The sequence below is a fragment of the Mobula hypostoma genome, chromosome 2, assembly GCF_963921235.1.
Source record: "Mobula hypostoma chromosome 2, sMobHyp1.1, whole genome shotgun sequence".
NCBI classification, from domain to species: Eukaryota; Metazoa; Chordata; class Chondrichthyes; order Myliobatiformes; family Myliobatidae; genus Mobula; species Mobula hypostoma.
In genome coordinates this window covers 74,203,383-74,220,195 of record NC_086098.1, presented here as the reverse complement: position 1 = coordinate 74,220,195, position 16,813 = coordinate 74,203,383, and the positions used below count along the sequence as shown (strand labels likewise).

General features: G+C 39.0%; 1 protein-coding gene across 4 annotated transcripts in view; it reads right to left on the bottom strand.

The window, feature by feature from the left end:
• myom2b (myomesin 2b) overlaps positions 1–16,813 on the bottom strand; it is a 215,749-nt gene that overhangs the window by 55,309 nt on the left and 143,627 nt on the right. For 2 of the 4 annotated variants that reach the window (XM_063038773.1, XM_063038763.1), the window contains exons 15-18: positions 16,080–16,263; positions 4,355–4,529; positions 2,549–2,670; positions 545–562 (exon numbers count right to left, since the gene is read on the bottom strand). In XM_063038773.1, the coding sequence (XP_062894843.1) occupies positions 545–562; positions 2,549–2,670; positions 4,355–4,529; positions 16,080–16,263 (499 nt within the window). The remainder of the gene's footprint in view (positions 1–544; positions 563–2,548; positions 2,671–4,354; positions 4,530–16,079; positions 16,264–16,813) is intronic. The other 2 variants (XM_063038783.1, XM_063038790.1) reach the window with 1 other exon arrangement.

The following is a 16,813-nucleotide window of genomic DNA, read 5'->3' as shown; positions in this document are numbered from 1 at the left end:
ATCATTCCCTTCTCACCTTAACCTTATGCCCTCCAGTTTTAGACTCTCCTACCCTGGGGAAAAGACTGCGATCATCCACCTACCTATAAACCTTTATCAGGTCACTCCTCAGCTCCAGGGAAAACAGTCCCAACCTTTCTAAATAAGTCCAACCATTCAGTTGCATCAAGTCATAGAGCACTACAGCACAGAAACAGGCTGTTCAGCCGATTTAGTCTGTGCCAAACTTAATCTTCCCAGGCCCATCCCAAAGATTCCTCACTAATCTTCCCCATTTCCATTCCAGCTAAGTGCTACAGCAGTTCAGACTTATAACCATTCCAAAACAGGTGTAAAATCCAACCTAAATCATTAACAGATGACCTGTGAGAATTTAAAACTGACTGTCCTGTAATTAGATAACAGTGACACTTTAAGTTTAATCAGAAGTGAGTTTTAAACTGTGCTGATGACTGTCAACACTGTGGAATGTTAATAATCTGATCTATTAAACAAAGTGGTGTTAGCCAAAAACAAACGTGACTAATTGCTTCACAGTACCTACCGTGAGGAACCCCTCCTCCTAAAAGGGTCACATAAAGAAAGCAATTTAAATACAACACATAATTAACACCCATATTACTAAAAAGGCTCGACTATATAAAAGGATTGAAATTACTTGATCATAACTGACATTTGCTAATGTAGTTGTGTTTCTGTCCATTGTTTCAATGAAGATAGACAAGATTCTGCAGATGCTGGAAATCGAGAACAACTCACACAGAATGCTGGAGGAACTCAGCAGGTCAGGCAGCATCTATGGAGAGGAATAAACAGTTGATGTTTCAGGCTGAGACACTTCATCAGGACCGGTAAGGAAGGGGAAAGAAGCCAGAATAAGAAGCTGGAGGGAGGGGAAGGAATACAAGCTGGCAGGTGATAGATGAAACCAGATGAGGGGGAATGTTGCTGGTTGGGGGTGGGTGGCTAATGTGAGAAGCTGGGAGGTCATAGGTGGAAGAGGCAAAGGGCTGAAGGAGGAGGAATCTAATAGGAGAGGACAGTGGATACTTATCCATGAGCCTGGATGAATTGCCTTCTACTAAGTTTGGCATCAAAGATACCTTCTGAAACAGAAAAAAAAACAACTCAGGGTAGCATGGCAAGCTGGTGGCTGCAGGCTATTTCCTCTCTATCTTTCAGTCCTGATGAAGGGTCTCAACTGGAAATGTCAACAGCCCATTTCCTTCCACAGGTGCTGCCCACCCACTGAGTTCTTCCGCTGCCTTTGTGTGTTGCTCCAGATTCCAGCAACTGCCTCCTCTTGCATTAGCAGCTGTAATCAATGTTTTTTCAAGAATGCCTCCGAACCCACAACCCCAACATCTTGAATCACCATTTGTACATTAAACAATCAGCAGATATAAGTCAGAGAATATGACATGACAATTTCTCTCATTTGTATCCTTTGGAATGGTGATAACTTTAAACACCAACTTGTAATGGGACTCAGAGTGATGTTGAAATCATTTATTGAAAATATTCAAACACACTCCACAAGATCCAGAATCAGGTAAGGCTGTGAATGCTTTTGACAATCCCTGGTACCTTCCCCAGAGAAACATTGCCCTTTTTTAGTCATGTTCTCTGCTCTCTGGCTCTCTTCAACCTCATTTTGAAGATGAAACTATAAACATTTTTGAACATAGAACATTACAGCACAGCACAGGTCATTTGGCCCACAATGCTGTGCTGACCTTTAAACCTACTTCAAGGTCAATCTAACCCTTCCCTCCCACATCACCCTCCATTTTTTTTCTTTAATCACATGCTTATCTAAGAATTTCTTAAATGTCCCTAATATATTTATCTCTACTACGACCCCTGCACTCTATATTAAAAAAATCTACCTCTGGCACACTTTCCTCCAATCACCTTAAAATTATGCTATTTTGTATTAGCCATTTCCACCCTAGGAAATTTTAATAGTGATAATATCTGATAGTTCATTTTCAAGATGTTCTCCTACTCCACATGACTGGATTTTCTAACATTCAGAAAATCCATCAGCAAATCAGAGAGTAATGGAAGAGTAGAACAGGAGAGCAGTCAGACTGAAGAGCAATGTGAACTCAACCCACTGCTGGTTCCTACCTCTGCACTCCTTCCTATCAAAGTATTCGGAAAGTATAAGTATGATGTCAGATGCAAGTTGTTTGGACGGAGGCAGTGAGTGTATGGAACGCGCTGCCAGGGGTGGTGGTAGAGGCGGATGCATTATGGACACTAAAGAAATATTTAGGTATATGGATGATATAAAAATAGAGGGCTATGCAGGAGGGAAGGATTAGATTGATCTTAGAGTAGGTTAGATGTCAGCACAACATTGTAGGTTGAGGGGCTTGTGCTGTAATTCTCTATGTTCTATTATTAAGTTTATTCCTTTCCACAGAATAGTGCATCCCTGCCCTTTGGCTCACCAGCAAGAAGTTAAATTCCAATCATTATTTGCATTCTTTCCCCGCTCTAATAATAGCCACAGGTACAAGAGTCATGACCAGACACTCACTCAGAGCTGCTTGGACAACGATGGGCTCCGACTCCTGAGAGAGTTCACTGACCCCCACAGCGTTCACGGCTTTCACACGGAAGATGTACTTGTGCCCATTCATTAGGCCATGAACTACAAATCTAACGGGGAGAGAACAGAAATGTTCATGAAGTGTTGAAGTAATTAAAGTACTCACACATCTATGAGCATGAACAGAATTTCAGAATTGTTAGACTGTTTTCTTGTCTGAATAAAATCTAAAATGAAAAGAAAAAGCTGCAGACATGGGAGAATTCGGATGTTGGAACCTGGAGCAACACAGAAACAGGAGGAACTCAGCAGGTCAGGCAGCATCTGTGGAGGGAAATAGGCAGACATGGTTTCTAATTGAGACCCTCAATCCGGACTGAAAGATAGAGGGGAGATAGCCAGCATAAAGAGGTGAGGGGGAGGGTGAAGCAAGAACTGGCAGGTGATGGGTTAATCCAGGTGAGGAGGGGTGATAGGAAGACGGGAGGGTGGGAATAGTGACAGAGGCTTGGAGGTGATGAGTGGATCTATGTGAGGGGAATGATACGGAGATGGAGGAAGGGAGGTTGCAAATAGCGACAGAGGCTGGGAGCTGATGGATGGAAACGACAAAGGAATGAAGATAATGGAACTTGAGGGAAGAGACGGTTGCAGTTTGTTAAAACTCATCTCTTTCCTGGTTTTGCATTACATTTTCTGTTGGTTGGTATTTCACATGGCATTAGCTGAGTGAAATAAAGTGACCCTGGGTGGCCAGAAGCCCCACATCCCAGAGTTCTACTGGGTTCATGCCTGCCAACTTCAGTATACAATAGCTTGTGGAATAGGCAGAAATATTCCACATGGAGAAATAGGCCAAAACGTACAGACGGATAGCAAAGTCCTCTCATGTTGACCTGGCCCCTTCTCCAATACAGATCCTCTAGTCCAGAGGAGGTCCATCCCACCTCCATTGTCAGGACAGGGAATGGACAGAGACCATAGTGCCAAGCCTGCAAGGACAAACATTCCATATCGGCACTGACCCACCCCACTGGGCCACCAAGGAGCTCTGGAATCTCAGAGCACATTAATGGTTGCTCATTAAATCTGAATGATGTTTATTGTCACTGACAAATGCCTTGAAATTTGTTGTTTTGTGGCAGCAATTACAGTGGTTTGTATGGGGTGTCCTGTGAAGGGTAGCACCCCTGGTGAAGTGGCTTGTCATGTCCAATCTAGGGCAGCTCACCTGATTTTGATTCCTACTGGACCCTCAGCTCTTACCTGTGGCTCTAAGTAGCTGTTTGCATGTGACAGGAGCCACAGCCTGGTACACCGCCTCGACAGACGGGCTAAACCAGGTGAGGGTAGCCGGTGAGCCTCATACCCTGGTGAGATAGATGTATGCCTGTGTTAGCCTGCAAGATCAGCTCCAACAGACGAGGCAGATGAGATCAACAGTAAGACTCAACAGCCAGGAAAGCGGCTCTCCAACGCTTTGTGGAGAGTGAAGGACATGACAAGGAGCAGATGAAGTCACGGTCATCCATTGCAACCAAGGAAGACCCCAATCGTGACAACTACTTGTACCATTAGATCCAACTTCTGAGATTGAGTGAATGGAACTGCCCCAGTATAATGGCTTTTCTATTTTAAAAACTCTCCCACGCCGGTTTCCTGTCATCATCGGATACAATGGACAACTACCACAGTGCACTACATAAAATTGCTATAAGAAACATATATTACTGATTGCTTAATTTAGCAAGTTTGACTTTGGACAAATTGAAGGCAAGGCTTTGTAAGAATGACCTGGTATATTTCACCGGTTTATGGTTACACGGCTGCCAGTCACTGGTTCCCAGTAGGCAGGAGTCAATGTAGTAACCAATCAGCTCACTGCTGTTCTTTGGAGGCAGCCACTGCACGACTACCGAATGCCTGGTGTTTCTTGCACATCGGACGTCACTTGGAGGAGACGGGATCTCTGAAAGAGGGAAGAATAAATAACATTAAAGAACATTAGGGAGAAGTCAGAGTGCAACACCAGCATCAAGATCTTCTAAACTGAAATCAAAAGGTTTTGAGAGATGCACACCATAATATGTTTTTTTAAAATAGCTTGAAGTACTAAACTTATGTGCTTTAATCTTGTGCATTGCATACTTCTGGAAATCAAAGCCTGATGACCAAAGCCTGGAGACTGGAGACATTTCCCGGGGTCAGAAAACTGTCCTTGTGTGCGTGCATGATTCAAATTGTCCAGTGACCCACCTATTTAACACTAGCCTAATTATAGAACAATAAAATGACCAATTAACCTACTAACCTGTACATCTTTGGACTGTGGGAGGAAACCGGAGCACCTGGAGAAAACAAATGTGCTTATGGGAAGGACATGCAAACTTCTTACAGACAACATCAGAATTGAACTCCAAACTCTGACGCTCTGAGCTATAATAGCATCACACTAACTGTTACGCTATGTTGTTGCTGAAATGCTTGGCGATACCTTAAGGGCTGCCCCCAGCACATCCTTAAGTTATGTTGGCTGTTAATGTGAACGACACATTTCACTGCATGTTTCTGCATACGTGTGATAAATAAATCTGAAGCTGAACTTCACAGTTCAGGGATAGAGGAGGGATAAGGAGTAATTGTACAAAAAGAGGAGATACTACATATCAATCACACAACTGAAAAATGCAAGAGTCTCAACAATTTCAGCACAGCGTTGGATTCAGTCCCTAGACTGTACAGAGTTTGAGCGTCTTAGCTACTTGGTAATTAATGATTGGCTTATTACTGTCACAGGTACTGAGATCCAGTGCAAAGCTTTGTTTTAGATGCTATCCATACTGATTGTTTCAAAACACAAACATATTGAGCTAGTACAGGGACAAAGCAATAACAGAATGTAGAATACAATGTTGCAGTTACAGAGAAAGTGCAATGCACATAGACAATAAGGTACAAACGCCACAGTGAGGTAGATTGAGACATCAAGTATTCTTCTTCATCATACAGGAGCTCTATTCAAGAGTTTGATAAGAACTGAATTGAAGCTTTTGGTACATGTTCTCAAGGTTTAGTCATAGTAGTAGTAGTCATACTTTATTGATCCCGGGGGAAAAGGTTTTCTATCTTCTGCCTGATGAGAGAGGGGGAAAGAGAGTTACTGGCCTGGGAGGGGTTTTTGATTATGTTGGCTGCCTTCTCAAGGCTTGTGGGAAGGTTTGCCAAAGCTGGAATGGAGTGTTTAAACTAATTTGGTAGTAGGGTTGTAACCAGAGTGATAGGACTGAGAACGGAGGAGTTGGTATACAAGTAGATGCAGGGTTTCGTGAGGATCTGAGGGAGATATATAGAGGATATGGTAAAAGTACAGTCACAGTGATGAGTTTAAGTGTAACATGGGAGCAAAATTGAAAAGGGTGTCGAATAGAGGATTGAAGATGCTATATTTGAATTCAAGTAGTATACGGAATAAGGTAGAAGATCTTGTAGTGCAGTTACAGATTGGCAGGTATGATGTGGGTATCACTGAATCATGGCTGAAAGATCACAGTTGGGAGCTTAACATCCAAGGATACACATTGTACTAAAAAGATAGGCAGGTAGGCAGAGGTGATGAGGTGGCCCTTCTGGTTAAAAAAAAACTCAAATTCTTAGAAAGAGGTTCCAAAGATGTATAATCCTTGCAGATAGAGTCAAGAAACTGCAAGAGTTAGAAGGGAGTTATATACAGGCCTCCAGGCAATAACCAGGATGTGGGATATAAATTATAGTGAGAGATAGAAAAGGTAGGTAACAAGAACGATAGTCATGGGGGATTTCAATATGCAGGTAGATTGGGAAAATCAGGTTGCTGCTAGATCCAAAGAGGGAATTCGTTGAATGCCTACAAGATGGCTTTTTAGTGCAACTTGTGGTTGAGCCCACAAGGTGAAAGGAAATTCTTGATAGGATATTGTGGAATGAACTAGATTTGATTAGGGAACTTAAGGTAAAGGAACTCTTAGGAGACAGTGATCATATGATCAAATGATAGAATTTAACCTGCAGTTGGAGAGGGAGAAGACAAAGGCAGATGTATCAGTATTACAGTGGAGTAAAGGCAATTGCAGAGACATGAGTGTGGTAAAGTTGATTGGAAGAGGGCAATAGCAGGGATGACAGCAGAACAGCAACGGCTGGAAGTTCTGGGAGAAAGTTAGAAGATGCAGGATATATACATCCCAAAGATGAAGAAGTATTCCAAAGGGAGGTTGATGCAACCGTGGCTGACAAGGGAAGTCAAAAAAGCATAAAAGGAAAAGAAAAGGCATATAATATAGCAATAATTTTGAAAATTAGAGGATTGGGAAGCTATTAAAAGCAACAGAAGGCCACTAATAAAGCCATAAGGAGAGAAGAGATGAAATATGAAGGCAAGCTAGCCAATATTATAAAAGGGATACCAGAAGTTTTTTTCAGATATATAAAGAGTAAAAGAGAGACGAGAGTAGCTATTGGATCCCTGGAAAATGATGCTTGAGAGGAAGTAATGGGGGACAAAAAATGGCAGATAAATTTAATAAGTATTTTGTGTCAGTCTTCACTGTGGAAGACACTAGCAGTATGCCATAAATTAGAGAATGTCAGGGAGTGAAGTGAGTGTAGCTGCTATTACTAAGGAGAAGGTGCTTGGAAAGGTGAAAGATCTGAAGAAAGATAATTCACCTGGACTATATAGACTATACCCTAGGATTCTGAAAGAGGTAGCTGAAGAGGTTGTGGAGGGATTAGTAATAATCTGTCAAGAATAACTAGATTCTGGAGTGGCTCTGGAGGACTAGAAAATTACAAATGTCACTCCACTCTTTAAGAAGGGAGCGAGGCTGAAGAGAGGAAATTATAGGCCAGTTAGTCTGACTTCAATAGTTAGGAAGATGTTGTTGTTCATTATTAAGGATGAGGTTTCAGGGTACTTGGATGCACCTAATAAAGTAGGCCAAAGTCAGCATGGTTTCCTTAAGGAGAAATCTTGTTTCACAGATCTGCTGGAATTCTTTGAGGAAATAACAGGCAGGATAGACAAAAGAGAATTAGTGAATGTTGTTTACTTGGATTTTCAGAAAGCCTTTGACTACACATGAGGCTGTTTAACAAGATAAGTGCCCATGGTATTACAGGAAAGATAATAACATGGATAGAAGATTGGCTGACTGACAGGAGGCAAAGATGGAATAAAGGGACCTATTCTGGTTGGCTACTGATGAAGTAGTGTTCCACAAGGGTCAGTATTGGAACCGCTTCTTTTCACATTATAGGTAAATGATTTGGCTGACGGACTTGATGGAAGATGATACAAAGATAGGTGGAGGGGCAGGTAGTGTTGAGCAAGCAGGTAGTCTGCAGAGGAGAATGGGCTAAGAAAAGGCAGGTGGGGGGACTTCCGGTAGCGCTCATGGAGTGAAGTCGCGTTCTTGACTCGCTCCATTACCTCTGAGTTTTTTTTCCTCTATGGTCAGCTATACTTTAATTAACCATTAAGGCATCAACTCTTACAATACTTTGAATTAAACTGAATTCTCTGACAATTGGATGATACTGAGATCTGCTATGTCTAAGAACGAGAAAGACGGCAAGGATGGTAAACCTCCGGTTAAACCAAAAGCTACGGATCTCCCTCCGAGTGAATCACCGGTGACTTTGAAAGCGATATCGGAGTTAATTCAGAGGGAAATCTCAACCTCTGTTAGGGAGATGATTCGTGCGGAAATTGCAGGCCCTGTTAAAGACCTGATTCATACGGAAATCTCAACTAATTTCCAGAAAATTGCCGGTTTAATTGATAAGATGCAAACATGTATTGCGGAACATCAGTCGGCTATATCTGATCTTCAAAAATTCGCGCAACAAAGTGAGCTTAAGATGGGGAAAATCGAAGAAACAGTTAATGTAATGAAGAAGAAACTTGACTTTTTGACTTTTAAAAACTCTGACTTGGAATCTAGAATGCGACGGCAGAATTTACGAATGATCGGGGTGAGGGAAGCCGCTGAAGGTAACAACCCCATGAAATATTTCTCCCAACTTTTAAAAGATGCATTCCCTACTGTATTTCCTGACCAACCACCGCTACTGGATCGTGTTCACAGAATCCCATCATACTCGTCTAGGTCAGATAGACCTAGGCATGTTATCTTACGTTTTCATTACTTTCAAGACAAGGAGAGACTGTTTCGATTCGCTCGATCTAAAGGTTTCATTGATTTTTCGGATCTTAAGTTCCGATTCGTGGAAGATTTCAGTAAACCAATCTGGGACCAACGGGTCCGTTACAGATCCGTGATGTCGGAATTCTATAAGAGGGATTTAAGACCAGCGCTGCTGTACCCTGCACGTCTAAGGATTCGCATGTCAGATGGAGCCCTTCGTTTTTTTGATTCTCCATCGGATGCCCAGAGTTATCTGGATCAACTTTCATCTCCAACATCTTAATTGCTTTCTTTTTAATTTTCTCCGTCGATCGGAGGCTGTGAATTGGTTGGTTTTAACTTTTCTGTGCCCTATTTGGGCAGAAAAGTTTACTTTCGATTTCTTAATATGGCTACTAAACTTTCTTTTTAACTGCGTCATTTCTTTCTTTTCCCAGGGGATTCTGGGTGGTTACTTCCCTTTTGTCATCTTACGTATTTCCTGTGCGGCCTTAAATTTTGTAGTTTTTGTTTAAATTTTATTCTGTTTTGCTTTTTATAATCACTTTATGTTAATAATCCTATTTTTTTTGTTGCTGTGTCTATTCATGAGTTTGAGGTATATTGTGGTTTTTTTTTAATATATATTTTCCGGCTTTTGTTCTGTTCTGTGTGTATTCTAATTGAGCTAACTTTTTTTTACTTATTTTTTTACTGTTTTACAATTAGCTGATCCTTTTCATATTTATACCTTTTTTTTAGGGAGCGTATACCGGAAGTCATGGGGGTAGTTTTAGCGCTTGCTTCTTTCTGGCGGGTCTGCTTTAGATTTTGCCTTGGGCTCTTGGGCTGGGGGGTGGCGGGAGGGGCTTCACGTTTTAGTTTGTTTTTCTTTGGGCTATATACATTATTGAAGTACTGGTTGCGTCCTTTTCCCCAGTATCTTTTGTATGTTCTGTTCCCTCTCCGGGTTTGTGGGTCGCGCCTATTGTCAATCCTCCCTGTTGTGGGTTGACTTTAGGATTTATGGAGTCTATTATTAATTTTGTCTCCTGGAATACTAATGGTCTTAATCATCCTATTAAAAGAAAAAAAGTTTTTAAAGTGTTCCGGAGACTTAAAGCACAAATTTTATTTTTACAAGAGACCCATGTACGGAGGGGGGACAGACTACGTTTTTTCAAATTCTGGAAGGGACAACAATTTCATTCGAACTCCAATGCTAAGATTCGAGGCGTCTCTATTTTTATAGATTCCTCAGTTACTTTTATACAACAGGATATTATCTCTGATCCGAATGGTAGATTTTTATTGGTTAGTGGTTTACTATTTAATAAAAAAGTAGTTTTGGTTAATGTTTATGCTCCTAATATGGATTGTCCGGAATTTTATAAATCATTGTTTGATCAGTTTCCGAATTTGAACGAGTTTTCATTGATTTGGGGCGGAGATCTTAATACCTGTTTATCTCCAGCTTTGGACCGTTCAGCTCCTTTACGGACTTTACCTAATAAATCTGCAAATTTGATTAATTTTTTCCTTTCTGATTCTGGGTCGACGGATATTTGGCGTTTTCTGCATCCTCAGGAAAAAGATTTTTCCTTTTTTTCACATGTTCATCATTCCTATTCAAGAATTGATTATTTTTTTATTGATTCTCGTCTCATTCCTTCAGTGATTAAATGTGATTATGATTCTATAACCATTTCGGATCATGCTCCACTTAAGCTTTCTATTAAAATCATGGCCAATATACCAAACAATAGACAATGGCGTTTTAATTCGCTGTTGCTTCAGGACTCGGACTTTGTTAATTTTATGAATGAACAGATTGAGCTTTTTTTTATAATTAACCATACAGAAGATATTTCGGTTAACACTCTTTGGGACACTTTTAAAGCCTATATTCGGGGTCAGATTATTTCGTATTCCGTTGCTTTGAGGAAGAAACAGAAGCAGGAGGAGATGGCAATTGTGGACAAGATTAAAGAAATTGATAAGAAATATGTTATGGCTCCTTCTGAGGAGCTATACAAACAAAGAACTGAACTTCAAATGGAACACAGTTTACTACTCTCGTCCTCGATTGTAAACCAATTAAAGAAAACAAGAAGTGATTTTTATGTTCACAGTGATAAAATTGGCAAGCTGCTGGCTAATCAATTGAAATCTAATTATGTTAAATCTCAAATCAATCAGATTTATAATCAAAATGATCGATTGATATTGGATCATGTGGGGATTAATCATACCTTTTGTGATTTTTATTCTTCTTTATATCAATCAGAGTCTCCTCGAGATTCTAAATATATGAATGATTTTCTAGATAAGTTAGACTTTCCTCAGATTTCACAGGATATGTCTTCTTTATTAGATACTTCCATTACAATGGATGAGATTAAGAATGTTATTTTTTCTATGAATCTGGGGAAAGCTCCTGGCCCTGATGGGTTTACCGTTGAATTTTATAAATGTTTTGCTTCTTTATTGATTCCCTGGCTCTATAAGGTTTTTGAGGCTTCTTTGAAACTTGGTAAACTTCCGGAATCTTTTAATAGAGCATCAATTTCTTTAATACTAAAGAAGGATAAAGACCCTGCTCAATGTGCATCTTATAGACCAATATCTTTATTAAATGTTGATTCTAAAGTCTTTTCTAAGTTATTAGCAAATAGACTAGAAAAAGTACTTCCTTCTATTATTTCGGAAGACCAAACGGGTTTTATTAAAGGTCGTTACTCTTTTTATAATATTCGTACATTGTTAAATATCGTTTATACTCCCTCACAAAATGTTCCTGAGTGTGTTATTTCTTTAGATGCCGAGAAAGCTTTTGATAGAGTAGAATGGCCTTATTTATTTAAGGTGCTTGAAATGTTTAATTTTAGCCTGAAATTTATATCCTGGATTAAACTGTTATATCACTCCCCTGTAGCCTCGGTTCGTACTAACTCATTAAACTCACCTTTTTTTCCTCTCTTTCGTGGTACTCGACAAGGCTGTCCTCTTAGTCCCCTATTATTTGATATTGCATTAGAACCTCTTGCAATTGCTATTCGAGAATCTTCAAATATTACTGGGATAACTCGGGGATTAAAGTCCCATAAATTATCACTCTATGCTGATGATTTACTTTTATATATTTCTAATCCTGAGAGATCTATTCCTGCTGTTTTAGAGTTATTAGCACAATTTGGTCTTTTCTCAGGTTATAAATTAAATCTTAGTAAGAGTGAACTTTTTCCGATTAATAAACATCTTCCCTTATATTATAAATTTCCATTTAAATTGATTAATAATTACCTTTCATATCTTGGGATTAAAATTACTTGTAAACATAAAGATTTATTTAAGACTAACTTTTTACCATTAATAGACCATATTACTCAACTTTCATCTAAATGGTTTCCTTTATATTTAACTTTGATTGGTCGTATTAATGCAGTTAAGATGTTTTTTTTGCCAAAATTTTTATATGTGTTTCAGGCATTACCAATTTTCGTTCCTAAATCTTTTTTTGATAAAGTCGACTCTAAAATTTCTTCATTTATTTGGCAGAATAAGAATCCGAGACTGGGTAAAATACATTTACAGAAAGCTAAGAGAGATGAAGGTTTAGCATTACCTAACTTTAGATTTTATTATTGGGCTATTAATATTCGACATATGAAATTTTGGTTACTTGACCGGGATATACTATCTATTCCTAAATGGGTAGCATTGGAATTACAATCTGTTCAGGGTTATACACTTGGTTCTATTTTAGGTTCATCTCTTCCTTTTGATTCGAAACGCCTTAAGCAGGTCTCTAACCCGATCGTTAAATATGCTTTGCGTATTTGGTTTCAATTCAGAAAATTTTTTGATCTTAATCAATTCGGGTTAGCGATTCCTATTTTAGGTAACATATTTTTTCCTCCCTCTTTTACGGATCGCGCTTTTCAAATTTGGAAGACTAAGGGTATTTTACGGTTTTTGGATTTATTTTTAGATGGTTCCCTTATGTCTTTTGAACAATTATCTAATAAATATAACCTATCAAGAATACATTTTTTTAGATATTTACAAGTTAGAAATTTTCTAAGTACTATACTTCCTTCCTTTCCAATGCTTCCTCCTATATATATTTTAGATTCGATAATTAACCTTAATCCATGTCAGAAAGGTGCATCGGCTATGATTTATAATATTATTATGAAACTTAGGAAAGCTCCATTTGATAAGATTAGAGTAGATTGGGAACAGGAATTGGGGCTTACCATTTCTGTGGATGATTGGGGGCAGATTTTACAATTAGTTAATACTTCTTCTATTTGTGCTAAACATTCCCTAATTCAATTTAAAGTGGTGCATAGAGCACATATGTCCAAAGATAAGTTAGCGCGTTTTTACTCGCATATTAATCCTTTCTGTGATAGATGTTCGGGGCAGATAGCCTCTTTAACTCATATGTTTTGGTCTTGCCCTACTTTGGAAACTTTTTGGAGAGATATTTTCAATATTATTTCTAAGGTATTAAATATAGATATCTCTCCTCACCCTATTACTGCTATCTTTGGACTACCTAAAATTTCTAGTAATCTTTCCCCTTCAGCCCGTAGAATGATTGCATTTCTTACTTTAATGGCGAAAAGATGTATTTTACAACATTGGAAAGAGCTTAATGCTCCAACTACCTTTTTTTGGTTTTCTCAGACGATTTTATGTTTGAATCTGGAGAAAATTAGAAGTAACCTTCATGATTCTTCATTTAAATTTGAACAGATTTGGGGACCTTTTATTCGATATTTTCATTTAATGTAATATTTACCCTTCTTGTTTTTTTTTACCGTTTCAATGGAGGTCGGGATTGAGGACGTGATTTTAAGTTTAACTCTGTTTGGTTTCAAGTTAGCCCATTGCTTTGCTTTGCTTTTAGTTAGTTGCACGGTGGGTTTTTTTTTGGGGGTTTTTTTTTTCTTTTTTTCCATTGATATATATAAAATCTAGTATACTATTATGTTATTTTGGTTTCTTATGCTTAAATTACATTGTTTGTAGTATTTTCTTTTTGGTATTGTTATCTTTTGGAATTTTATTATACTTTAACATTGTATTAATGTTTATATGGCTTACCTTTTTTGTATACTTACTCAATAAAAAGATTTAAAAAGAAAGAAAGAAAAGGCAGGTGGTATATAGTGCAAGGAAGTGCATAGACATGCACTTTGTTAGAAGGAATAAAGGAGTAGACTATTTTCTAAACAGGGAGAAAATTTAAAAAATATGAGGTACAAAGGGTCTTGCGATTCCTTGTGCAGGGTTCAGAAAGGTTAGCTTGCGGGTTGAGTCAGTGGTTAGGAAGGCAAATACAATGTTAGCATTCATTTCAAAAGGACAAGAATATAAGAGCAAGGATGTGATGTTGAGGCTTCATAAGGCCTTAGTTAGACCACACTTGGAAATTTGTCAGCAGATTTGGGGCCCCTGATCTAAGAAAATATGTGTTGGCATTGGAGAGGGTCTAGAGGAGGTTCACCGGTATGATTCCAGGAATGAAAGGGTTACTGTATGAGAAATGTTTGATGGCTCTGAGACTGTACTCACTGGAATTTGGAAGCATGAGGAGGGATCTTATTGAAAGCTATTGAATATTGAAGGGCTAGCTAAAGTGGATGCTGTTTTCTCACTGCTGCCATCATGTAGGAGGTACAGAAGCCTTAAGTTCCACATCTCCAGATTTAAAAGCAGTTATTATTCCTACAATCATCAGGCTCCTGGACCAGCCCCAAACTACTTCAACTCTGAAATGATTCCACAATTTATAGAGTTAATTTCAAGGATTCTACTACTCATGCTTTCAGTTCATTTTTGTACATACTGTGTGTGTATGTGCGTGTGTTTTTACACACACACACACACACACACACACAAATAAATATATATATAAATAAAAATACACACACAGAAACACACCACACAGTTTATCTTCTTTTGCACATTGGTTTCTTGTCATATATATTATAATTAAACTTGCTCACATTAAGATGTTTGTTAATAAAAATAGATTATGCACGTCCAAGTAATTAGTAATACGGCCTTGGGCAATGCCTATTATACTGATTACAAGTTTGGAAATGCTTGTTAACTTATTCAAGTTCTTTGAGAATGTAGTGAGTATTATGGTCATGGGGGTGGGAGGGGGAGGCCCGAGGTATCAGGTATTGTTTTGCATGGAATGAAGTTGAGTTTATTGTCAAATGCACAGGTACCCGACTTCACAGGTGCAACGTGCAACACAGGCTATTGCATAAGAGACACAATATTCAGAAGAAAAACATAAATTAAACATAAACTATACACAATTTTTACAAGAAAAATCACAATTAGAACAAAAATAGACAAAGTCCATTTTAGTGCAAAGTGGCTAGAGTAGTCATAGTGTTCCTGATCTGCAGTGATTAGAGTTGTGCCAGTTGGTTCAAGAACAGAATAGTTGAAGCTGTTGCTGAATCTGGTGGGGTGGGACTTCAGGCTTCGTACCTCCTGCCTGCAAGAGGATAGCATGGCCTGGAAGGTGAGGATCCCTGATGATGGATATTGCCTTCTTGATGTAGCATCTCCTGTCGATACTACCAATGGTGGGGAGGGATGTGGATGTGGATGTGATATATTCCGATGAGTCTACAACTCTCTGCAGCCTCTTATGTTCCTGAGCATTCGAATTGCCTTACCAGACCATGATGCAATCAGTCAGTTTGAAGGCAGAAATGAGGAAGATTTTAGTCTCTAACGTTGTGACGCTTTGAGACTCTCTTGGCCAGAGTATTGCAGAGCTGAAGGGATTGAACAACTTCAAGGACGGAGCAGGTGGATGGTGGACTCAGGAAGCGACTGATTGTAATGACTAGTAATAGCAGTTAGAGAAAATCCGTGTACCAGTCACAAAAGGAAAATTATGTTTGATTAAGGGGTGGTTGTAGAGGCAGATACATTAGGAACATTTAGGGGAATTTGAGGCACAAGGAGAAAAGAAGAAATAGAGGGTTACATGGGAACTGAACTCACTTTCAAAGACTCTTCATCTCATGTTCTTGATATTTATTGCTTATTCATTATTATTATTTTTTCATTGTACTTATAGTGAATGCGTGCAAGAAAATGAATCTCAGCATTGCATATGGTGACATATATGAACTTTGATTATAAATTTACTTTAAACTTTGAGGGAAGGGTTAGATTGATATTGAAGTAGATTAAAGGGTTAGCATAAGATTGTGGTCCAAAAGTCCTGTACTGTGCTGTGTAGTCTCCATTCTATGTTTGCAGTAAACAATCTTTCATCAAGTGGGTTGGGTTTGGAACAGGAACATTACCGATGTGATCCTGAACCAGGATTGGCTCAGTGGATTCCGATGGCTCGCTCATACCAAACTTGTTCACCGCAAAGACACGGAATTGATAGGACTTCCCTTCAGCCAAGTCAAAGATTGCAAGTCGTGGTGATCTTGCGGCAACCTCCACATTGACCCTTTGCCAGGAGGAGCTGCCGGCCATTGTCTGAAATAGAAATAAGAAACTGGTGGCAGGAACAGCCCAATTGCCCATTTAAACGTTCAGTACAATGCGTTATGGATAGAGAGTTTGATTCACATTTTCTGTCACTAAAACAACCTGTCGACAATATCAGAATTCTGCTCTTCCCGTGATCTGTAAATGAATCTTCAAATACACCAATTATCAATGTTTTACATTTGGTTCTTGTGCATGTTGTAATGCAGACACTTTATAAGGCAATAGTCAGTCCACATGTAAAGTTTTGTGAGCAGTTTTGGGTCCCTTCACAGCATTGGAATTGAACTCCAAACTCTGGAACGCCCCAAGATGTAATCGCATCACACTAGCCGCTGTGCTACCATGAGGTCCTATTTAAGAAAGGATGTGCTGGCATTGGCTCAGATCCAGAGGAGGTTTACGAGAAATATCCCAGGAATGAAAGGGTCAACATTTGAGGAGCTCTGGGTCTGTACTCATCCATACTCATTCAAAGGAGGAGGAGGTATCTCATTGAAACCTATCGAATATTGAAAAGCCTAGATACAGTGAATGT